Source organism: Colletotrichum scovillei (genome assembly GCF_011075155.1).
Source record: "Colletotrichum scovillei strain TJNH1 chromosome Unknown Contig00006, whole genome shotgun sequence".
Lineage (NCBI taxonomy): Eukaryota > Fungi > Ascomycota > Sordariomycetes > Glomerellales > Glomerellaceae > Colletotrichum > Colletotrichum scovillei.
The window spans coordinates 2,346,610-2,371,340 of NW_023336264.1; the positions used below are offsets into that span (position 1 = coordinate 2,346,610).

Sequence of the window (24,731 nt, forward strand, 5' to 3'; positions counted from 1 at the left end):
CGTAACGCCGGGTAACGATGAGATATACTCCCCAACACCAACCGTCTTGAGGAGACAGACAATACGTCAAGAAAAAGACTACAGTAACCAGATCCGTGCTTTGCTGAGCATGGTACCGCGCGACCTCTGTAATGGGAAAGGGGGGACCGTCCAGCCAAGAACCGATCTCAACTATTTCCTTACAGTATCTACCACCCTGAGGAGCTCAACAATGGCTCTCACCTGCCTGCCCAACAGTGAGGACTGCCGTTGATGATAAGAAGGAGCAAGCTCCTTATGCGGGTATCGACTTGTTTTGGAAAACACACGCCTATACACACAAACGTGTGCACATCACAACACAATATCAGGCACATTCAGTGTTAGCAATCGTCTCATCGTTTGACCAAACCCTAGGTAGACATCGTCACGCTGCTAATCCCAACCATCGTCACAAGTCACCAGGAATCACCAGCCCCATCTTCAGTATGTATGAGCGCATTGTGAAAAAAGAATTTGTTGTCAAAACCGTACGGGAGAATCCTCGACGGTCGCTTATTGTCGTTATCTTTTGTCCCTCTGAGCCAGCCCCGCTCCGCTCGTTGATCAGTCATCAAACGTCCTGCGCGCGCGCCTTCCTCTTCATTTTTTTGCCTCCCCCATGTTCTTGACGTGAAGGGGATGGGACCCTTCAGTGTCAAGATGAGGCTTCTCAGGAAAAAAACAACAGTATTGTACATTATGGTAAAAGAAAAAAAAAGGCAACTGGGCACGTGTGCTCAATCTCTCTGATAGTGTCATCCACCCATCTCAAAGAATAGAAGTGACCCTTGTGCGCCTGGCCTGCTCTCGTACGTCCACGGCGAAGAACAAGCAAGCAGTGGTCATGGTTGTGTGTAGTGTATCATCAAAAAATGAGAAATCCATGAACTCAGAAAGAAAAAGAAAAGGAAACGCGATGAAAAAAGGGCGGGGGAATTAAGCGAAGGTTGTTTCGTCATGAGTACGTTGAATCATTGCGAAACGAAGAACAGAGCCCACGCGTCGAAACCAAATCCCCAAAATCCGAAAACTCCTTCCAACTGCGGACTGCAAACCGCGGCGGACCGTGTGCAGTCAAAGAATGTACAGAAAGTGTAGTGATGAACGCCGGAGGTTGTCACGTAGAGAAGCGAGAGTTCATGCGTCGCAGAACGCCAGACTAAGGCCGGTCAGGTCGGCTTTTCGTCTTCGCTCGGTCGTTCTCGGCTTGTTCGTCTACGTCGAGTCGCTTGCGCCAGTCGGCCAGGCTTTCGCTGAGGCCAAGTCCGACTTCTTCGTCCTTACGAGTAGGGGTCGCGGCGCCCTCAAAGTCAAAAGTGTTGCTGAGACGGTAGTTCTTGTTGGTGGCTTCCCAGTGGGTGCGCAGAGTCTCGAGCTCATCGGCCAGATTGTCTAACGCAGTGCTATTGCGTCCGTCGACTCCGCCAGCGACTGCACCGTAGGTGCTGTCCGCGTCAGAGCTGTCCTGTCGTCGGTGTCCCGCGCTGTTGCCGTTGGTACCCCTCTCGGTCAGGTCAGAGGTCATGCTCGGTGCCTGCCTACTTTGCCGGCGGTAGCTATCGACTGAGTTCTCGACTTGGTCGAGAAGCAGCGAGACCTTGCCTTCGGCATCCTGGGCGCGACGCTCGAGGAGGAGGTTCTCTTGCTGGAGGCTCTCCAAGTCCCGGCGGTTGGCGGCGAGTTTGCGGGAAGCTTCTTCAGCGTCCTTGAGAGCGCCCTCGCGTTGCTTCTTGCTATCCTCCAGTTCCTTTCTGACCGCAGTGAGCTGAGATTCAAGCTGCTCCGTGGACGCCTGCAAGTCCTCCTCAAGGGCCTCAATCTTCTCCTGGAGAATGTGGCGTTCGCTTTCCCAGCTGGCAGGCGCATTTCCGTCGTTGCCGGCGGATGCCTCCACGCGATCCTCAAGCTCGATGACCTCGTTCTTGAGCTTGGCATTCTCGGTCTTGTACCTGGCGAGCTGCTCCTTGAGTTGCTTCAGCATCTTCTCCGTACCCTTGACGTAGTGCACAGCAGACTGATAGTCGTTTTCTAATTGGCTGAGCTTTTCACGGTACGCAGCTTCGCTGGCCTCCTGCTGAGCTGTGCTGCGCTGTGCATTCTCTTCGTGGGCGGTCAACGCGGCGTTGAGCTGATCCTCAAGATCGCGAATGCGGGCCGCCTCGGGAGTGTTCACTCGCGGGCTGCCAATGCTTCGGGTCCGTGACATGCCCGTGGGGCTGATGCCACGCTCCACGAGGATATCCTTGAGGGTGTTGTGTTGCACGGTCATCGCGTTGGTCTCCAGCTGTTGGTTCTGAAGTTGGTGCTTCAGGTCTGAATTCTTAGCCTGCAGAGATTGAGTGTCCCTGAGAGCCGCCTGGAGCTGTCTCCTGATTGCCACACCCTCGCGACTGGACTGCTCCTGGTAGACCTCCAATCCAGCAATGCGCTCTTCCGCAGTGCGAAGCTTATCAGCCGCAGCATCGGCCTCTTGTTGGTACTTTTTAACAAGCGCGTTCGCAGCGACGAGCTGGGCCTGCAATGCCTTGGCACGTCCCTCGTCGGCTTTGCCGTCGGATCCGATATTCCTCGCGGTGACTTTGTCGAATCCGGCCAGCACAGCTTGCTGGTGGAGTTTGGCTTCGTTGGCGTGCTTTTCGGCGATCTCCTCAGCGTCACGCAGTCGCTGAGTTGCAGCTACGAGCTCTGTGGTGCGCGCTTCGTGTTCCGCCTTGAGCTTGTTGAACTTGGACTCGAGTTGCTCTCTTTGAGAGCGCTCCTCCTCCAGCTTGCCCTCCAAAAGCGCCTTCATCTCTGCGGAAGCAGCCATGGCGGTACGGAGAGAGTCGAAGGTATCGTTTTGCTCCTTAGAGCTGCCGATGGAATCGTTGTATTTCTTCTCGTACTCGTCCTTCTCTACGGTCATGAGCTGAATCGCAGCCATGGCCTCTGTGTATTGAACAGCCTGCTCCCTAGCTTCTTTCTGCACCATGTGCAGCTCGGCCTTGAGCTGCTCGAGTTCGGTAGAAGTCATTGTCTTGTAGGACTCGAGTTCGTTCATGCGCTTCTGGGAAGCATTGGTGGTGTCGTCGGCCAAGAGGCGGGCGCGTTTCTCAGCTTCAAGCTCGGATTTCATCATCTCAAGCTGGGCTTGGAGGTCCTTTTGATAGTTCAGGGCAGAAGCCAGCTTGCGGCTGATCTCGGTGGAACGGTCATCTACATCTCGTTCGCCGTCTAGCTGAGGAGTGCTTGCAACGCTCCCACCCATCTGGGCTGCGACTCTTGCCTTAGCATATACCGCCTCTTGAATTGCAGCGTCTCGCTGCTTCTCTGCTTCGGCGATTTGTTTCGCAGCGAGAATGGCTTGCTTGTCAACGGATGCCTGAACATTGGCGAGCTCGGTTCTCATGGCCAAAAGAGCCTCGATAAGGGGTTTGTCCTCGTCATCAAAAGTCTCTGCGGCTCTGCTGTCAAGAACAGGGCTGAGGCTTGCGTTGGGAACATAGCCAGCCTTACGGGCCAACTCAAGCTCAGACGCATACCAAGCGTTGCGGTTCCTAGCTGTATCCAACTCCTTCAGTATAGCGACAGTCTGTGAGGTGCGGCCAGAGGATCGTCGGGACAATGGATTGCTGGCTTGACGGGTGGGAGCCGGTGGCGAGGCCGGGCGGATAGGTTGCTGCACTTGGATCGGCGACTGCTTCTGGGTTGGTGGCGGCGGCTGTGCCTGAGCAGGAGGTTGAACTGGAGCAGGCGGCGGTGCTTGCGTCTGAGGTGGTGGTTGAATTTGAGCTTGCTGTTGAATCTGCATTGCCTTCAAAGCTGGCTCAGTTGTACTATCCACGGAGGTCTGAGACCTGCTACCTTGCCTAGACCTGGTCTTGGAAGGCTCAGAAGGACCCGATTCAGACTTGGAGCCAGATCTTGTGACTTGTTGAGGAGTACGTCGGCCATTGGTGACTGGGCTCTCTGCGTCTTTGGACGCTGGCTCTTTAACCTCACGTATTACGGGGGACTGGCCTGCAGCAATCTGCGGTGAACCACCTACAGATCCATCTCTCTCCGATGACTGTCCCCTAACTCTTCCCAAGTTTCCAGTCTGAACTGAAGGCTTTGCAGGTGTTGGTCCTTGGGGCGGGGGGCCAGCCGGGGGCGATGTCACTGCAGATCTGGGGAGTTTCGACATGTTGTTGACTGCCGCCGGGTTCGCGTCCGTTCCGTTGGGAGATCCTCGCACGCCGTTTGTGGGGCTGTTGACGGCGGAGGCATCGCGAGGTGCGCCAGGGGCGCCTACTAGTCGTTTTTGATCAGGAGGACCCTGGGAACCGTCTCGTGATAAGATATTCCTCGTCTCAGCTGCAGCACTGGGCCGCCTCGCCTGTTGTGGGCGTTGCTGGCCATTCGCCTGAGGTCCATTAGGTTGTTGTGCTGCCGCCGCATCGTTCGGGTATCGAATCTTTGTCGTATCGAGCATGTAGACTATTCCGAGGTCGCCAACGCTGGCGGGGGACGAAGATGGTTCGCCTCCGACGACTACCACGGCCTTACCAACGGTGGTCATGCTGTGACCGGATCGGGGAGAGGGTGAAGGGCCCATGTTCTGGAAGGTGTACCAGCGGCGCGAAGTAATTCTGAAGGCGGCGAGATCTCCGAGGTCAACACCCTCTTCCGTTCGTCCTCCGAAAATGTACATGACATCGTCGACAATTGATGCAGCGTGGCCCTCTCGAGGGACTGGGATATAGCCGATGCAGTCATGTTGCGTCCATTCATTCGTGGCGGGATCGTAGCTCCAAACATCGTTGAACCATTGATAACCGTTTGTACCACCGAAGCTAGAGTACGTCAGCAGTGATACCAGCGCAAGACTTGACGCATTACGTACAGGTACATCTTGTCATTGTAAGTAACCACAGAGTGGTTGGTTCGGGCAGCTGGAATTTTGCCGACGGGCGGTCCGCCACTCTCGGTGTTCTGAATCAACATCTCCCACCGATTGTTGGGCATTTGGAGCTGGTTAAGGTCAAAAGCAGCGAGGTCGTTCATGAAATAGCCCTCGATTTGACCGCCAAAGATGTAAATCTTGGATCCGAGTATGTTGAGAGAGTGGCCGTAGCGGCCAGAAGGCCTGGTGCCAGCGGGCAATGCTCTCGACCATTGTCTCGTAGCTGGTATTGATTAACGATTGCCCAACTTCTCGCAAGGGAGTGCACGGGAAATGATGAGGATAGAACTCACAGGTGTTGAGAAGATAGAGCGTCTCGTCCAGGACGTCCATCTCATCGACTTTGGTGTCACCTCCATAGACGATGAAGGCGTTACCAACGAGCAAACTTGCGTGCCCAACTCTCGGTCCTGGCCCCTCGGCTGTCGTCGCCAGAGGATAGCAGGCCATGTTCTGCCCGGCCTCGATCATCCACAAATCGCCCTTGACGGTGGAGCTATTGATTAAACCTCCCATCACGTATATATCGCCCTCCTTGGACGACACCGAATTGACAGCCGCTCCATAACGGGGGAAAGGGCTCGGGTGTGAAGAGGTATATGTCAGTCGTCGTTGCGACCAGGGGTATAGCGACGCATTAGGGTTCATCATTTGTTGTTGGGGAGGCATCTGGTTTTGCGAGGATACGGGGGGAGCGTTGCGAAGCTGGGAAAGAGGTCAGCAGTGTCCCAGCAGTGCCAGCTCATCAAGGTGAGCTGGAGAAACTTACAGGCAAATCATTTGAAGGCGCTTGTGTCGGTATTTGGTCCACGCTGGGTCCTCGCTGACGAGTGTAGCCTTGGTCAGGGCTTCCAGCACCGGCGCTGCCATCGCGATCGATTGAGTTCAGGCTACCGGTTGGTGTTGAGCGCTGAGTGCCGTTCTTCTCCTCTCTCGCGATTCTCTCTCGCTGACTCTGGATTGAACCCTGCGAGCCGCCAGAGTTTCCATCGCGGCTTGCAAGAGCTCGATCCTGATTCTTCTTGGACTTGAAAAGAAAAGCCATGGCGAATCAAATCGAGGCCTGCACGCTGAGCGGCAGTTGCAGAGAGACTTGCTCGTAAGTCGTGTCCAGTGCGCTCGAAATTTTGGGGGGTATCAATTGAATCGTTTCGGTCGTTGGTTGAACAGGTTGTTTAGGGGCGTCACGATAATGGAAAAAGTCGCTCAAGTCGCACGTTAGTCGTGGAGTCGATGATGCGGGTAGTGGGTGCTATCGCCAGTTCGCTGGGAAGCCGAGTCGGGTGATGCGCGATGGAGATGCAGCGGATGCAGGAACGCAGCAGATACGCAGGAACGGGAAAGGGAGTCGACGCTCGAGTGTGCGGATGGCTGGGTTCGCATCGGTGGAGTGTGCCCGGGGTAGCGCGCGTTGCTGAGGCGAGGAGCGTCCTGCGATGTTCGACCTCGTCTTTTTTTTTATTGCGGTCCTCCTCGTCGGCGCAGTGAAGCGAGTAAGGTGGTAAGGGAGCGAGGGGTGAGAAACGAAAGGAGGCTGGGTGTTGGGCGAGACGGGACGATGTCGACTCCGCGCGTACGCAGAGCTGTTGCTGACGGGGGTTGGCTCGTCGGATTTTTAGGGGTTTGATTACTCGTTTTTTTTTTTGGCCCTCTCCTTCTTAGGCGTTTTCCCCTTCGGATTGCCGTATCTTTTCTGTCCGTGGCTGATTTATTATTACTTTAGGCTCTCGGGCCAGGAAGACGCAGTCAGGTGTCTGCTGATAGGTACGGCGATCGCAAAGCGAAGGATGGTCGAAGTTGGATAGGAAGCTGGTGATGTAGCGAAAGAAAAGAATGCCTGGCTAGAGTGGTCTTTTCCGAGAGTGTGTCGGTCACTTCGTTACCTCGCTCTCTCTCTCCGCCGTTGTAGAAAGGAGGTTTTGGGAGAAATGCCACTCTTGAGATTGGGAAGCGATGGGGAAGGGGGCAGAAGGGGGGAAAAAAAAGGACATTGGACCAATGCTGCTGGGCTGATGGAATTCACCTCCAAAATGCAGGAGTAACAGCGGAACCTGGTAAAGTGCACCTAAAAATGTTGCAGCCCAGTGCTAGCTACGAAGTACCTTCTGCCATTGGGCTACAGCTTACCTGGGCACTCGTAGTCTCTCTCTCCATCGTTTCGGGGGGCTCCTGTTCCTGCACTGACTGGCTCCGCCGGGTCGCTGCGCTGGCCTGTTCTCCGCCCACCAACTTGACTGCTTTAGCCCGCCCTGCAACCTGCCCTGCACATCTGCACTCTGCACTCGCGTCTAGGGGCTTGTTCTTAGCTGATGTTGGACCAATGGGATGTCGTGCAGCTTGAGTTTCCGCTCGCTTATGGATGGGGGTGCAAGGGCTGAGTAGGGGAGAGCCCAGCATCCAAGCAGAAGGGGAAACTTTTTCAGAAGAGCACGGGGAGGCTGCAGGCGCTTTCTTCGCGACGGTGGGGGGAAAGGAGGGAATGGAAGGAACCTACCTAGGATTCTCGGACATCAGGCGGGACATTGAGAATACTCGACACTACGTGGGTCGTACCCTCTCAAACCGTGTCACTCTTCAGTACATCGCTATGCACGGTGGTCTACTTCCCGTTTCCTTCAAAAGGGGCGGGCTACCTTAGCTGGAGACACGACGAGGCCTTGTGAATTGCACCGTATCATTAAGCATGCCGTAAGAGCGCACTACGTAGGTACCTACCTGACAGGCTGCCACCAGAGCGAGAAAAGGGACCGTTGCCTCTTAGCTGCTGGCTCAAGTGCGAAAAAGGTACTTGACTTTGGCTTGCCTTGGCTTGGTGTCCCATGTACCTACCCTACCATCCAAACATCTTGATGAGGATTAAAGGTTCTCTGTTCTATTATTACTACCTATCAAGAGCTTGTCCAGCGTGACCTGAGGCGCCCGTCTCGTCGGCTGGTTGACTGCTGATCAAGTCTGTCCCTTCCCTTGGGTGCTTAGCTCCCACTTTTCCGCCCACCTGCCTATTGTTCGAACACTTCTCTTTCAACCTCCTCTTTCAACTCCAAAGTGTGGCAGGTGGGTGGAAAGCTTCGCACCCTCGACGTCTCGTTGTCTCTGTAGTCTGGACAAAAGCTGATGCGCGCCAAGTGCCATGTGCGACTTTGAGTCAGAGTCAAATCAGCCTTCCTGGCGTTGATCTTCCCGACCCTCCAGGAACGAGTTGTACGGAGTAATTAGAGCCAGCTGTTCCATCCCCTTTCAAGGGACACACATACCTTCTGGGTTCTTTGCCAGTTTTTGGCCCCGGTATGCGTACCCATGGCCATCAGTCAAGAGACTGTGGAATCTTGCCCATTTAGGACAGGAAACCTCAACAACAACCCGCTCACATCATCAACGTGACATCGGCCCCCATCAAAGGCTCCAATTGCTCCAACTGCTGCCCCCATCACGATACTACGGAAGGTAGCACACATCCTGAGGTTCGAGTCGGGCGACGTCCGTTCTGGTACGAATACCTTCTGCAGTCAAAATGATCAGCCTTCTTGTTGCTGAAGCCTGAACTGAACGTCCGCGCACCCGTAAATGTCGTATTCTGTGCCACCTACCCGAGGCACGAGCTGGCCCTAAAAGTCAATTTGATGCCCGTGGACTGGACGGGCGACAAGTACAGTACACTTACCGGTAGGGTATTCGTCGTGTATTTCTTCTTTGACAAACATCAGGTCTCGGGATGAGACATGGAAGCACATGACGTTCAGTTACTGGCATTCCGGCCCCCAACACCCTGCCGCCAGTCTGGGCATGCTGAGCAAGAAACAGCGTATCAAAGGATCTCATCCCGGCCTGTTCAAACAAATGTCCTTGACGCATGTACTCATCGTACGTACATGTCTGACAAGCAGCCGAGGCGGCGCATCCATGCCACAGGAATTCATGAACATCCTCATCTTGTTCCCGCCCTCGTTCCGGGCCCCGGGCCAGCCGCCAAGGAAGAAAGACGACCAAAGAGGGAAAAGACGATGAGGCTCGTGGCAATGAGAAGATTCTTCCCCTGCCACTCTGGGGCATAACAGACGCTGTTAATGGTTAACGGTAGCCCGCAAAACTCGTGGCTTCAGGGGGTCGTCTCCTCCGTAGCAGTCAAAGAGGGCGGCGGTTCCATTGATACGTTGAGGATAATTTCCCTTCAGGGGGTCCATCTGCCATGAGGTGGTGCGTTTCAAGTCTCCCAAAGCTTCAACGCCATTCGGCAGCCTTCCTGGCACACGGACTCGTTGAAGCTTCGAAATTCGGCAGCGGCCGCAAAGAATTGGACAGCGTAAGAGCGAGAAGACGGGAAAGACTTCCGAGGACGAAGGTCCCACGAGTGACGGGGGAGCAAACGGACGTTTGTTGGTCTCCTTCCAAAGTATGGAATTAGATACTTGTCGCGATGTCTGTCATGTCCGAGTAGGTACACTGTGCAAACCACGGCTCAGGACAGGGAGCGTGCTCCACACCACAGACGTTGAAAGCATCTCACCATGCCATATTGGGCGTGAGCCTTGCCTGAAGACTCCTGGCGCATGAGCAGTGGAAGGGTGGTGGTGGCGCAGAGATAGACTTTGATGGAAAAAGGCATGGAATTCTGGCAAATTAACCTATCGGCTTAGCCTGCCTGCTAAATTCGGCGCAAGAATGTTGTACTGAGATAGCGCGTCTGAGAGCAAGATGTGAACGTTCATTCTGGTGAGCGAGCATTAGCGTTGCCCTGAAGCAGGCGGGAGACGGAAAGCTGGCCACGCGGCGGCGGCGGCGGCGGCTGGCGTCCAACTTTGATCGTCGACGGCGTGAGCGAGACGATGAGCGAGCGCGATGTGAATTGAGGCTCGTGTTGGGGGCAGGGTCGGTCCAGGTTCGAGTTGGGTGAGCAAACAGGATGGACCCTCGCGATGACCTCTGATGGCGCATGGACGCACCGGCCGACGACGAACCGACCAGTCCATCTTATAAAGTCGACAGTCTTAAGAGCGCAGCCGCATTCGGCGATCGGGCAGGTCTCCAAGCATAAACCGTCTCAACAACGAATGACCCTGAAGCAGGGCATGCGGTGAGCTACAAGCATAGCGGGCACCCCCCCCCCCCCCATCGTCGTGATCGTCGTCGTCAGCATAAAGGCAGAAACGGCCAAGCCGCAATTCAGAAGAAACACAAGCGATGGATTTCCATAGCCCACTTGCAGCTTGCAATTTGAGGCGAATCCCACCTCGAATCGTGGCAGCTACAAAGGCCAACGAACCCCAGGAGTCAGGACAGAGGTAAATGGGTCAGCGACACGCAACACGGCCGGTATGACGTGCGCCAGGCCAACGGAGAGGGATGCGACGATCCATAAAAAAAGAAGAGGAAAAAAAGGAAAACGACATCCCCGCAAAATAAACGGAAAGAAGGGAAACAAAAAGGAGAGCGAGGAAGAACAGAGAGCGAGCCGGCCGTTTGGAGCAAGACATTGTTTCTAACGCGCCCGCCTCCCGCCAGCCCATTCCCCACCGTGCCTGAGTGATGTTGCGAGGAATGTTTTCTCCGATTTGCTCGCGCGGTGAATAAGCCTGCGATATAGTATAGCCGGGTAGATAGCGTATGTCGCAAGATTGATAAACATCCAATTGATTGTCAGGCACACTTCCATTTCTTGGGAATCCACCACCACCCTCGAAGTATCCCCATGTGTTCATTTAGAGAGGGCAAGTGCGGTGATCCAACGGGGCCTGCCGCCTAAAACCAGTTCACCGTTCGCAAGTACAGTTTCAAGCAAGACCCGGCCCACGAATACTTTCCCAGGACAAACGCGGAGCCCGATGCGTTCGTTGATGCCACCCCAGCCTGTGACAGAATGAGACTGATTGAACTTTGGTCCTGCTCAATGCTGGTTGCACGAGGGAGGCCACAAGAAAGAGCCATGTGAAGATTCATGAACCTACGGAGGAAGGTGCATTGAATTGGAACTCGGGTTGCTCATTATGGACTAGCGCCCTTGTGTCGTCTCTGAGCCGGGCCTGGACCGTGCATCCGGCCGAGGCCTTCTTACCTCATCTCCCCCCGATTCGGATCTGTTCCTGCCTTCTGCGCTTCGTCAGAGTGGACGCGGGAGACTGGACGAAATGCGGAGATGTGGAGCTGAAAGGCGGTCAGAGTCGGGTCATCAATTGCCTCCCGTCCATCATTTCTGATTCGTTTTGCCATCTCCATGCATTTACAGTACATAAGGTAAAGCAGCATGCCTTAAGGTATCTCCATGTGACCCGAGTACAATTTGGACATAAGATGAACCATTGATCCTGAGTACCTAAGACATGCTCATCATCACTTGTCTCTTAACTAGAAGCATCAAGTGAATATATCAAAAGACATTGTAGGTACCTTAGAAACAGGTGAATTTTAGGAATACTTCTATCGGAACATCGGAAGAAGCTTTCGGAGCGAGCGAAGCAGAAGGCAGGTGATTGTTCCCGACACCTGATAGGCTGGTGGTCGAAGCTGACCTCAGCCCAAGGTACCATTCCTAAATTTTGGCTGGTGCACCTCTACCGCACCTCACCTTGTGTACCTCCACTGCCTGCCACGCTTAGCTGAAGTCGGGTGTTAGCCGCTGCGCTGCGCTGCCAACCTGACCCGACCTGACCTGTCACTCCCGTCAACCTCTCCAAAAACTCCAAATTCGCGTCACCGACGCAATCGCCTGTCCAATATCTTCATCCACCTCATCCTACCCGACGCCTCACGACCGACATGTCGTCGCGGTAATCGATTCATAGGTGGTTTGCGTGCCAAATTCGAATTTCGACAACAGTGTCACCGTCAAGATGACGGCTGCCGCTGCGCAAGATCAGACCCATCCTCGCCCCTCGCCCGCCAGTCACCTTCGACAGTCGAGCTCCTCCAAACCCACACCCTCAAGTTCTCAACCTCGACATTACGCCAGCATATCGCGGAGGACAAACAGCACGGCGCTTCTCGGAGTTAATGGAAGTCCCAACAACATGCCGCAAACTCAGGGTCCTAACGGATCCTCCGCCTTCCCCGATGCGACAACCCAACCCTCACCATTTGGCGGTGCTGCTCCCCCTCTAGCACTTCAACGATCCACGAGCCACGATGACAGCAATGCAAGACGCCCTTCAAGTGCCCCTGGTAATAAACAGAATCTGTCCGCTGGCTTCTCCACCGGCGAACAATCGGATTCAGATCGACCGAAGCGGCCATCCGTGAAGCCGCTGCTTATGCGATCCAAGAGCGAATTTGGAGTCAGCCGCCCTGAGGAGGTTGATCACTCTGAAGAAGACATTCCTCATTGGGGCGCCAGACATGGCTTCGATGAATATCACGAGTCGCCGGAAATCCTGGCCCAAATAGCAAATGTGAGTTACAAATTCTCTCGCCTTCTCCATCTACACTTTGTCCCCTTCTTCCTTTTCCCACCCCAAGCTCTGCGCCTCCCCACTTGGCGGCCTTGTGGCGGCGCTGTCCAGCCGGACTGGCCTAACCACGGTCTCCTATCGGCGCGCGTCGCGCAAAGAAAGGAGACTTGGTGCTCTGCTCTTTTGGCTTGCACGCCATGCTGGGACACTGTTGCCCGGAATCCAGTCCAGAGGGGCAACGCGGGGCATGACCGTATCCAGGGCTTGAATCTACATTCCACGCCCATCTAGACATTTCAGACGATGCAGTCTCCCGGGTGGATGGGGCCGGCAACCGTATTGGCAGTCTTGGAACCAGACGAGCCCGAGTGCGATAACATCGCTTCTTTGCGACATTGGGACTCGTTGGTTTCAACTCGCATCTTGAGCCGTGCTGACTCCTTTCTCCAGAATTGGTACATGTATTGGACCGACAAGCGACACGAGACAACCGGCAAGCCCAAGGCGACATTACACAAGCTGCAGGATTGGCGCATGCGAGATAGACTCAAGACAGTATCCGCTGCGCTGGCCGTCTGCCTTAATATTTCAGTCGAGCCTCCCGACCAGCTTAAGACGAACCCGGGCGCCAAACTGGAAGCATGGACAGACCCTACAACACCGCCACCTCAGAAGGCCCTCGAGAACATTGGCAAAGCCCTCCAGGCGCAGTATGAGACACTGGCTATACGCACAAGATATAAGCAGTACCTCGATCCGTCGGTGGAAGAGACGAAGAAGTTCTGTCAGTCCCTGCGTAGAAACGCAAAGGATGAGCGGGTTCTTCTTCATTACAATGGCCACGGCGTGCCGAAGCCCACTGCCAGTGGCGAGATCTGGGTTTTTAATAAGAATTACACTCAGTACATCCCAGTGTCGCTCTACGATCTTCAACAGTGGCTTCACGCCCCTACGATTTACGTCTGGGACTGTTCCGAAGCCGGCAACATCCTCAACAACTACCACAGATTTGTCGAGAAGCACGATCAAGAAGAGGATGAAGCTGCCGCGAGAGATCCCAACTACGAGAAGACCGTGTTTCAGCCCTATATCCACTTAGCCGCCTGCGGTGTCAAGGAGAATCTCCCTACCAACCCTCTCCTCCCAGCCGATCTATTCACGGCATGTCTCACTACCCCTATCGAGATGGCTCTCTGGTTCTTCGTTCTTCAAAACCCCCTCAAGACGAATCTTACCCCAGAGCGCGCCAAGAAGCTGCCCGGTAGGCTACAGGAGAGAAGAACGCCACTCGGCGAGTTGAACTGGATCTTCACAGCCATCACGGATACTATCGCTTGGACTACGCTGCCCCGACACCTGTTCCGAAAGTTTTTCAGGCAGGATCTCATGGTGGCCGCTCTCTTCCGCAACTTTCTCCTGGCCCAGAGAATCATGTCTGTCTATGGGTGCCATCCGCAGTCTTTTCCTGAGCTCCCTGAGACCCGGCAGCACCCATTGTGGGCAAGCTGGGACTTGGCCGTGGATATGGCACTAGCCCAACTGCCTATGCTGGAGAGAAAGGAGAACGAAGGTCTCGAGTACGAGTACCAGAACTCAACCTTTTTCACCGAACAGCTGACAGCATTCGACGTTTACCTGACCCGTGGAGATGCACTTTCTCAGAGGCCCCCTGAGCAGCTTCCAGTGGTACTGCAAGTTCTGCTGAGCCAACAGCACAGAGTCAGAGCGCTCATCTTGCTCGGAAGATTCCTCGACTTAGGCCCATGGGCAGTCCAGCTTGCCCTGAGCATAGGCATCTTCCCATATGTCCTCAAGTTGTTGCAGTCCGCTGCCGCAGAGCTGAAGCCGGTCATGATCTTCATTTGGACCCGCATTCTGGCTGTGGATATTTCATGCCAGCAAGACCTTATCAAGGACAGCGGATACAACTACTTTGCCCAGATTTTGAAGCCATCCGAGGGTTTGCCAGTCGTTAACGAAGCTGAGCATAAGGCGATGTGCGCTTTCATTCTATCGATGCTCTGCAAGGACTACAAGCCAGGGCAGCATGTGTGCAACCAAACCGACATAATGACCTACTGCTTAATGCACCTGCAGAATCAAGAGAATCCGCTCCTGCGTCAGTGGTCGTGTTTATGCATCAGTCAGCTGTGGCAAGAACTTCCAGAGGCCAAATGGCGTGGCATTCGAGAGAATGCGCCGGCCAAATTGTCGTTTCTGACAAAGGATCCTGTGCCTGAAGTCAGAGCTGCCATGGTGTATTCCATGACTACATTCCTGGGCATCATCGACCTGACGGATGAGGTCGCTCGCATCGAAGAATCCATCGCCTGGACACTTCTAGACATGGCCAACGACGGAAGTCCAATGGTCCGTCGCGAGTTCCTTGTCTTCCTGTCACGGTTTATTCTTCGCTTTGAGAGCAAGTTCATTGTCGCCGCCTATGAACAGCTTCAAGAAGAAAGGGAATACCTCCTGTTCCCTCCTGGCCAGGATGGCATGGATCACAAGATGGGCCTGCATTATGCACGGAAAGAGAACAGAAATGCAGATGGCACCATCAAGCCCAACGTTCACGGTTTTGCTCACAATACCGTCTTCTCAGCCTGCTGGAAGCACGCTCTGATGCTCAATGTTGATCCTCATCCTGAGGTTCAGCGTGACGCTACAGTAATTGTGGACCATGTCCACCAAGCTGTGATGGCTTCACCGGTTGGTGAGCATGCACAGAGCCTCATCGATGACATCCGAAAGAGGGCAAAGCGTGCGTCGACAAAGAATCACTTGCACTTGAGCCAAAGAAGTAATGCGATTGGCGTTTCCAACTCTTTGGCTACTCCACCACTGCCATCTCCTGGCCTGTTGCGTCGCACGGCAAGCTTGCTTTTCCAGCTGCCGCTATTTGGCAATGATGGAAAGGCCGATGCCAGCGAAAAGCCGAATTACTCTTCTCCCGCACCATCGCCCGGTCTGCATAGGGTTGGCTCCCAGAAGATCAAGGCCCCTGAGCTTGCTGAAGCGCCACCAGAACAGAGCGATCCAACGGCTATCCATGCCAACTATCACATTGCCAAAGAGCCTGTCTCCACTGGATTTGAGGATCGTAAGCTGGGCGAAGCACCAGCCATGCCACTGCAAAGTTCTTTCCTAGAGTGGTCTATTGAGTACTTCTGCGAGCCTCAGATGAAGCCGAGCGAGTCGGACGAGCCTGGCAGCACTGAGTATAACGAACGGCTCTGGAGAAGATCCCGGAACGACTTCATCTTGACAGAAACGCAACCACTCAAGCAGTTCGCCGGTAGCCATAAGTGGAACAATCAGTTGGGCATCACCAACAATGGCTCGCAACCTGCCAAACTCACATTTCACCAGTTTGAAGACCAGCTCGCGGTTGCAGACGATGGCAATACGGTGTGCGTTTGGGATTGGAAGAAGCATGCACGGCTGAGCAAATTTTCCAACGGAAATCCTGAAGGGTCAAGGATTAGTGACATGAAGTTCATCAATGAGGACGACCAGGCATTCCTGATGACTGGTTCGTCGGACGGAGTCCTCCGAATCTACCAAAACTACGATTCCGACAAATCCATCAACCTGGCCTCGTCTTGGCGAGCACTTACACACATGGTGCCCAGTAACGTCAACTCCGGTATGGTGTTCGACTGGCAGCAGTCGCTCGGCCGCGTACTTGTGGCTGGTGATGTGCGTGTCATTCGGGTGTGGTCTGCTGGCGCTGAAAAATGCGTCATTGACATTCCCGCCCGGTCTGGTTCCTGCGTCACGTCCTTGACATCTGACCAAATGACCGGTCACACAGTTGTGGCAGGGTTCGGCGACGGCGCTGTCCGCGTTTTCGACACCCGCATCAGACCCCAGGACTCCATGATCAAGAAGTGGAAGGACGAAACGGATAGGCAATGGATCAAGAGCGTTCATTTGCAGCGCGGCGGACAACGAGAACTGCTCAGCGCAAGTAGAAACGGAAAGGTCAAATTGTGGGATATTCGCATGGATCGACCTCTCCACGTTTACCAAACAACTCGAGACACGCTTCGAACAGCCAGCACGCATGAACATCTGCCGGTGTTTGCTGTGTAAGTTATCATCCTGGCCCTCTTAATATTGCGGTATTGAAACTAACATTCCGTTGCAGTGGTACATCTGCACATGCCGTGAAGGTTTTCAACTTCGACGGTCAAGAGTTGTCCCGTGTCGAACCGTATTCGAGCTTCCTTCAGCAGAACAGGGGCTCTCCCATCGCAGCAACTGCCTTCCACCCGCACAAGCCGATCTTGGCTTGCGCTGCTCGTGGAGACTACCACGTCAACCTCTTTACTTGCGAGAAGTCCGAGCCCCAATCCCTGGTTGCCTAGTTGACAAGCCGGCGGATGTGACCTCGGACTTGTGGTTTGGTTTTCTTTTCTTTTCTTTTTCCTCACATCTTGAGCATAGGAGGGTTTCTTTGCTGCTTGTGTAACTATCTTCTTTTTCTCACTTCTTCTCATTCCGGGACGGCAGCATACCAGGGACTGGCGAGGTTTTGGCGTTTGATTTGGTCGCGTTATGCGACAACGGCAGACAGATGGTTGCATGAGATAACTTAGCTAATGGGTGAGGTTGGCCGTTTCGAAAGCCAATTGATGTATGAAAGAAAATGAAAATTGCCTCCAGATTCATACATTGTTTGGACTTAAACGTGACATTGAAGCAAGGACCAGATTACACGAGGATGGCTACGTCAATCTTATCAGAAGTCGGGTACGAGAACGATTATACCCACACGACTTGAAGGGAGAGCTGTAATTTTGAGCACACTCCAAGACCACCAATCTGCTGGTCGAGGAGAGAGTCTTCCGTGCGAGTTATACAGTACCTAACCTAGTAGCCGAAAGCTGGGCGATGTGCTCCCCTCACATATACCTTCCCCCGCGCGTGACCTTGTGGCGCAGGAACAAGTTCACATAGCTGCCTGGTGTGTAACCACCATTTACACCAGTGAGATCGGCACTCTGGGGCGCAATGGATGGGCGAATTGCAAGGCTTCAGGGGGGTTGCAAAAGGGTTAGAGAGTCGGGTTGGTCTTGGTTGCCTTGTGATAGGCTGGTGCGTATGCGTCCGTCCCGTGGGTTGGCTTTTCTTGGGTGTAAGTGTGGGCGTGTCGGGTATTGGCGAGGCTGGCGTTTTCTGTCGGCTCAACAAAAGCCGTGCTGACGACGCTGAGGAGTGTCATCTAGTGATTTTTGTTTCCTTCGTCTTTCCCAGACGTCTTATAACGAGCGCATATATTCAAGCTGGAGTGAAATAGCTCGCCGAGTAGCAGGTATGTCTCTGGTAGATTCTTCAAGTTTAGATGAAATCTGCACTTAATTTGTCTGACTTTTCTGTCTTCCCTTTTTCAGCACCGACGATGGTTCGTGAGATCAATACCAGGTCCGAAATTCGAGAAACGGAGGCGCGACGGCGCGAGTTGGCTGAGGTTGCTCCCGCGGTGAAGCCTGAGGTGTACGGTTCCGGTGTAGATGCCATCTTGAACCGACAGCTCCAGGAACTTGTCGACAATCACACATCTTCTGGCCCCGGCGAACTCAATAAGGGGATTTTGATGGATCCGAAGCCTCGTGAAGCTATCGACCAGGGATGGGTCGACGTCGGTAACGCCACGACCGAAGTGTCTCTCAATACACAAGATCCAGACCCAGTGAAGCAAGAACCTATCCCCGTGAACGCTTCAAGAGCAGAAACCGACCTGGACAGAAAACTACACGAAATCACCGATGAGAAATCCTTGAGTGAAACACGGGATCTTCTCCAACAGGGCGCGAACCCAAGCACGTTATCCGCTCAAGGAACCCTCCCCCTCTGCGAACACGCCCGACGCGGAAACATGGACACAGTCAAGTTACTCCTCGACCACAAAGCCGACGTCAACCTATCCGACGCGAGCGGTCGAACGGCGATATCATACGCCGCGGAAACGACGGACCCGGCAATGGCTCGCTTGTTGATGGCGGTCCCGGGTATAGACGTGAACCTCAAAGACGGGGAGCTTCGGGCGCCGGTGTGGTATGCCCTCTGCGCGTGGATCAAGTCTGGTCGGATCTTTGTGCCTGATACGGATACTTTGTTTGTGCTTCTTGAGGATGCGAGGGTGAGAGTTGAGGATGTTGATGGGGAGGGGAGGGGGTTGCTGCATCTTGCTGCTGCGGCTGGGACTGCGGATCTGGTGGAGTTTCTTTGTGGTCGGGGGGATGGAGATGTGAATCGTCGGGATGGGAGGGGACGGACTGCTGTTTCGTATGCTTTGGGGGAGAAGGATGTTGGGGCGCTTGGGGTGTTGTTGAAGTATGGAGCTGGGATCACGGTGGTTCAGGGGAAGGGGTTTGAGGTTGTTTCTCCGAGGCGGAGGAGAAGATGGGTTGAAGGGCGGTGGTGCTATGCTCGTATTATAGACTGAGTCTGGTTACAAGTGGTACAAGCGTAGGCGGAAATGATTCGCAGATGAAGAGCAGACGTGGGCGTCGGACTGACCCAGACGTCTCAGCATCCCCTCCCGTGATATCTCAATATTCTGATGAACGCCTGAGACAAATGCCGCCTTTCACATATCAGACGTTGCGACAAACGCAAGCGTATGTTTCGCCCGTCACTGGCCACAGCCTGAAATTTCTGGTACAAGTTTGAGGGCGAGTCTTGATCAGGACTATATGGAAGAGATGCTTGCTTGGGTTAAACCCCATGGTGTAGAAGCTTATCGGAAATTAGTTGACCTTAACCACACGCTGCAATGAAACGGTTTCTTTCTTGCTACTTTGTCCAGGGGGATCACGGTGCAGATAGTACGAGACCTTACCGTCAAAACCCGAGTTACGACAGTGATTCGGAAATGAGGGACAACTATCGCAGATGAATCAGCGTGTATTGATGCTGGCCGGTTAGAAGCCGTGGAAGTTGAAATTGTTTTGGTACGCTACCTGTACATCGTGTAATATCCGTGCCAGAGAGGTGGGAAAGCACTGTTTGCCCTTTCTTCAAACAACTTGATGAAAGACGCTACCTCGTGAACTTCTGCTACGCGTGATGATCCTCTTCGAGGTATGCCTGAATAATTTGCGCAAGAGCTGCACACTTGAATGGAGTTTCCCAAGGAGGACTTGTGCTTCAAATGCCCGAGTAGCTATCACTCCTTTTCTTACAGGCTCATTTTCCACGCCTTGGAGCTCATCCCTGCTATAGAAACGAGCATCCTTAATCTCAAGTAAAATCCGATCAAGGTCTTTGAAGTCTGTCCGAATACCGTTCAACTAACTGGGTTGAAAAAGGAATTTTCTGGTTCACGTTCATCAAAAACATGAAACACTTACTAAAAGACTATGTAATTGGTACGCAGATGACTATCTTCAAGCAACCAACGTGATGCAATGATGCTAAGTAACATCTCCCCAATTAAATTGCCTTGTCTCCTTTGTCGCAAGAGACTACCAAGGTTTAAATTAATAAGAAAACTGAGTGATATGCAATCTCAATTTCCTCTAGAGCAACACATGCCCGTTATCGCCTATTTCGTGAATTCTTTTTTCTTCTTCGTCTTTCTCGAAATTTGATACCTTTCAAAATAGGTGCTTACCTTGTCCAGGCGTTATGAAATAGCAACGTGCTTGACTTCACAGTTGAGTTGGAATCAAGATTCGGTTGGTAGCATGTGGATCATAAGCAATCTGTTGGTCGTCGTCCGTACAGACAGGCACAATACCCAAGGCCTCGCATTCAGCTGAGTAGAAATCACTAGGCAGGGGTGAGTGTGTCGATGCCCAACAACTTGCTGCAGCCTGTCTGGCACAGCCTCACATGCCTACGTAGCCACATTAATATGTAGTTCAGGCAGGGCAATCTTGTTTTCCATCTCTGGTGGAGAGAAGTGTAACCACTGCATAGCCTGCATGTGCGGTCGCAGCACAATTTTACGCCCGATCAAGTGGGTAAGAATTTTCCCAGTAACATCTTTTTCTTTCATTTCCCAGTTTCTCCCTCGACCTCTCTGTGACCCTCATTCTTTGATTGTCTCCGCGTTCATGTGCCTATGAAAGCCTGCGGGTAACTCCGTCTATGATGAGTTTCGGGTTTGGCGTTGGCGATTTTATCGCTGTCACAGACAAGTTGAGACACTGTCACGACAGATTTTCTGAGGCGCCAGAGCTATTTGTCTCATTAGTCCAGAAGTATGCTCTCGGCATTTTCAAATCGTGCATCCGTCAGAGAAGTATTGACTGACAGTCAGCGCTAGCGTGGAGATCATCGAACCACTTCTCGAGGAAGCCTGCCACCCGCAGCAGCATCTTAATGACAAGGAGCAACAAATTCTGGGGGAGATCATCGAAGGTTCCTACACGGACCTCAAGAGATTGAAACAGATCTTGGACGATTGCAAGGAACTCAACAAGCCTCTCGAAAAGAGAAGATGGGACAAGCTGAAGCTTTTGCAGTACCTTCAGCGATTACAGCTCGACCCAAAAGTGATCAACGGCATTCAATCAAGCCTCTCCGTCAAAATTGCACTCCTGAATACCCTCAAGAACGCATCAGATAGGTCAGTATTCGTAAGCGCACCCCCGTTGGCACGGCGGCTGACGAAGGTCTACAGTCGAGCCACCCAAAGCACAAAGCAAGTGGTGGTTTTGATGCACCATGAGCAAGTCAGCAAACGTCAACAAGAAATTCTGGAGTGGCTGACGCCATCCAACTATTCATCACAGCAACGAGATTACTTCTCCAAAAGGCATCCTGAAACAGCATCCTGGCTACTAGAGTCCAAGGAATTCGAATGGGCATCAAACAAAGGCCACACCCTGCTGTGCCGTGGTATGCCAGGAGCCGGCAAGACCATCATGACTTCCGTCGTCACAGACCATTTGATACACCGATTCCGCGATGAACCGAGGGTCGGGATAGCCTACATTTATTGTAATTACAAGGACACTGAACGCCAAACTTGCCACGATCTCTTATCCAGTCTGGCGAAGCAACTAGCGCAATCCTGCTCCCCTTTCCCTCGAAGTCTTGAGACGCTCTACGACACACACCAGAGGCTCAAAACCTTAAGATCTACTCAGGAGACCATTGATCTGCTCCAGACTATATCTTCTTGCTATGAAAGAGTGTTCATTGTCGTTGACGCTTTGGATGAGTGTGATAGAAACGCTCGACAAGAATTTCTTCAAGAGATCCTGCGGCTACAACAAAGATACCAAATCAATATTTTTGCAACCACCAGAAATATTCCAGAGATCCTTCAGCTAAAGGAACTAAAAGATTTTATCCCTCTAGAAATTAGAGCCAGTGAGGATGACGTACTCAAATACGTTTCAGGCCGAATAGCCTCTATGCAGAGCTTTGTCCGTGGCAACCTCGATCTACAGAATGAAATCAAAGGCATCATCGCGAGAAAAGTGAACGGCATGTAAGTTTCAAGTCGATCCTTCAGCGTCTCACATAGTTGAAGTAGTGCTAACGCAGACAGGTTCTTGTTGGCAAGACTCCTGATAGATGCTTGGTCCAATAAGCTGAACCCAAAGGAGCTCAAGAAGGCACTCAAAGCCTTTGGGGCAACCGATGGGAAGGGAAACGTCTACTCAATTGTATACGACGAGGCCATGAAACGTATCGAGTCTCAGTCCTCTGAGCGTATCGAGCTTGCGCTAAACATTCTCTCTTGGATTACTGGCGCAAGGAGACCTCTAAAAGTCGTAGAGCTGCAGCATGCCCTTGCCATCGAAGAAGACGAGGCAGAAATAGACCAAGACAACATCACGCCAGCCGAAACTATGATTTCGGTATGTGCCGGACTGATCACGGTCAGTGAAAAAAGTGGCGTGGTGCGACTTGTGCACCAGACAACACAAGAGTATTTCGAAGAGAAAAGGCATCAATTCTTCCCTGAACTTGAGTCGCAGATAGCGAAGACATGCGTTGGCTATCTCTCTTTCGAGAATGTCTACTATGACGACAGTAAGTCTTTTGGTCCGTCCGGTTGGTATTTGGATCGGATGGAACCCGAGCCGGCTTCGTTCTTCGACTATGCAGCCATACACTGGGGAGATCACGCTCGGGCATGCTCCACCATGCCTCCAGAAGTTGTGAGATTTCTGCGAAATCAAGTCATGCGTGACAGATCACTTTCAGTTCTCTGTAAGTTACGTGAGGCTCCGCGCGTCCCTCTTACGCCAGCACATGTCGCAGCGTACCTTGGAATAATCCAACTATTTGAGACAAACAGCCTTCAAGAAGATGAAGGAGACTTGGCCGATAACAGTGACAATACAAGCCTATGGTGGGCTGCGTTTGGGAATCAGACAGACGTAGTAAAACTTTTGCTCGACGGCGACGTCGTTCAGAGCGCAGCACTCCCTCGGCCTTTGCATGGCAGAATCTCATCCCGCACTGTTCGACTATCTATACGAGCGGCGCTAGAAGAGACACACAGCGCAACTCTTGAGGCGCTCGTTGACTTCTACGCCAAGAGAAGATTCGACAGTGAACTTAAGCCGGATGATCACGCGTTGATTTTCCGAAACCCTTGGTCTACTCACAACGTGTTCCAGAGATCAGAGCCAATAAGAACCAGGGAGGCTGTTTTTGTGCCCAAAAGTCCACCTCGACAACCCTTCTTGACCGAGCCCGGTTGGAGGGCAGTCCTTCATATCATAGCCTCGGGTCTGGATGAAAGGAGCCGACTCGGATGGATACCGCGGCTGTTCGAACTGCTGGCAGACTGTTTGAAGCATACGGGACAATTACCTCATGTCTTGGGAGAGTATCCTAACCTGACAGAGATCTCATCGTATGACACGGGGTTCGCGGAAGCTCTAGGACTACTTCTGAGCATGAAGGCACCTGTCAATGCGCGTGATCCTATGGGAAGGACTCCTCTCGCACAAGCTGTCTTCTTGGGATTGAACTTAACAGTCTGGAATCTTCTAGGCCTTGGGGCTTCGGTCGATATCAGGGATGAATACGGAGAGACTCCCGTATCATTGGCCGTCAAGACGAACAATTGGGTGGCGCTTTCAAGTCTCATGAAGCATGGGGCGACCATTGAAGTTCAGGACTATGACTTGAATAAGCGAAATTCAGACGGCCGAAGTCCCGTATCAATGCTCGCACAGATAGGAGATGCTTCACTTCTTCGACTCTTCGTGGAGAAAGGAGCGGACGTCAGAGCTCAAGACTCGAATGGTCGAACGCCCATGTACTGGGCCATCGTCAATGGCAACATCCCGACACTTGAAGTCTTCTTAGAGATGGACATCGACATAGAATATCGAGCGTCTAATGGTTAGTTTCTTCCAGTACGAGCCGCTGCCAGCCGACTTAGGGCTCTTGTAGTTTCTTCTGGACCAGGCACAACGGGATGCTAATATCAAGACTGCGGATACAGAAAGGCGAAACCCACTATCATGGGCTGCGAGTCATTCAAATCTGCAAGCTGTGCAGCTTCTTATCGCGAGGGGTTCCGAGATTGATGCGCCTGATGACAATGGCAGGACGCCGCTGGATTGCGCTTGCGCAGCCTTGTGCAGCTCAGATAGAAGAAGTATCATTGAGACGCTTCTGGCGCACGGCGCCAACACGGGTGCTGGCCACAGCAACCTCGTGTGGGTCCACGCTCAGGTTAGCTTCGACTTGGAAGTGGTCCATCTATTCCAACAATACGGATTCGACATGGGCTCAAAGGACGCAAAGGGCCGGACCTTGCTACATTACGCCGCCAAATCAGGGCAGTTGCAGGACTTGGAGATGCTTCTTGAGTCAACTGATCTCGATTTGAATCTGAAGGACGACGACGGCAGAACGGCCTTGTGGCACGCAATGGACCGTGGCTCATCATGGAAGCGCAGACAGGTTACGCAACTCATATTGGATTATCCTGGAGCTGACAAGAACTGCAGCAATAGTCAACAAGCGTTGCAGGACGCTATCGAGGTTGGCGATGGACGCTTTGCAAGGCTTCTGATTGCTCGAAAGGTCGTGGACGTCAATGGGGTATTCAATGGGGAAGTCCCAATGATGACCGCGGCCAGAAAGGGGGATCTGTGGACGTTTATGTTACTCAAAGAGCATGGCGCTGTCTGGGGACACAATGAATGTAGCAACGTAGAGATTCTGTCGAAGACTTCCTGGAGATTCTTCAGAAACACAGAGACCTGGTCCTACCACCAAGGCCAGCTGCTGTGAGGCTGCAATTCCCTCTTCTCCGCGGAGTCATTTCGCTATGACAAAAAGGTTTTCAAATCAGTTTTGTTCATTGAGAACGTTTGGTCTACTAATGATGCATGTTTAACTTGACGACATGCCAGTGCCAGCTATTGTTGTTGGAACAAGAGGGCAGAAGAGGGTCATTGGAAAACGGACGG

At 52.9% G+C, this 24,731-nt stretch overlaps 4 protein-coding genes across 4 annotated transcripts; 3 read left to right on the plus strand and 1 right to left on the minus strand.

Annotated features, from left to right (window-relative positions):
- Positions 1-529: 529 nt before the first annotated feature.
- HER10_EVM0007326 (kelch domain-containing protein) lies at positions 530-6,848 on the minus strand. Its single transcript, XM_035476885.1, has 4 exons — positions 5,715-6,848; positions 5,239-5,650; positions 4,886-5,168; positions 530-4,835 (listed from the first exon to the last, which is right to left on the minus strand). Exons 1-4 carry the CDS (start codon positions 5,988-5,990, stop codon positions 1,181-1,183), a joined length of 4,626 nt encoding a protein of 1,541 aa, XP_035332862.1. The 5' UTR covers positions 5,991-6,848; the 3' UTR covers positions 530-1,180.
- A 4,758-nt stretch (positions 6,849-11,606) lies between these two features.
- On the plus strand, positions 11,607-16,938 carry HER10_EVM0005823 (WD repeat domain-containing protein mip1). The gene is made up of 3 exons (XM_035475427.1): positions 11,607-12,324; positions 12,775-16,418; positions 16,478-16,938. Exons 1-3 carry the CDS (start codon positions 11,770-11,772, stop codon positions 16,695-16,697), a joined length of 4,419 nt encoding a protein of 1,472 aa, XP_035332686.1. The 5' UTR covers positions 11,607-11,769; the 3' UTR covers positions 16,698-16,938.
- Positions 16,939-17,590: 652 nt separating this feature from the next.
- Positions 17,591-18,815, plus strand: HER10_EVM0013148 (uncharacterized protein; the record flags this gene model as incomplete). Its single annotated transcript, XM_035482515.1, has 2 exons — positions 17,591-18,472; positions 18,774-18,815. The coding sequence occupies exons 1-2, from the start codon at positions 17,732-17,734 to the stop codon at positions 18,813-18,815; spliced, it is 783 nt and encodes a 260-aa protein (XP_035333594.1). The 5' UTR covers positions 17,591-17,731.
- A 1,498-nt stretch (positions 18,816-20,313) lies between these two features.
- HER10_EVM0010368 (uncharacterized protein) lies at positions 20,314-24,552 on the plus strand (the record flags this gene model as incomplete). The annotated part of the gene is made up of 5 exons (XM_035479831.1): positions 20,314-20,540; positions 20,606-20,908; positions 20,963-21,778; positions 21,839-23,652; positions 23,756-24,552. Exons 1-5 carry the CDS (start codon positions 20,428-20,430, stop codon positions 24,550-24,552), a joined length of 3,843 nt encoding a protein of 1,280 aa, XP_035333234.1. The 5' UTR covers positions 20,314-20,427.
- Positions 24,553-24,731: the final 179 nt, after the last annotated feature.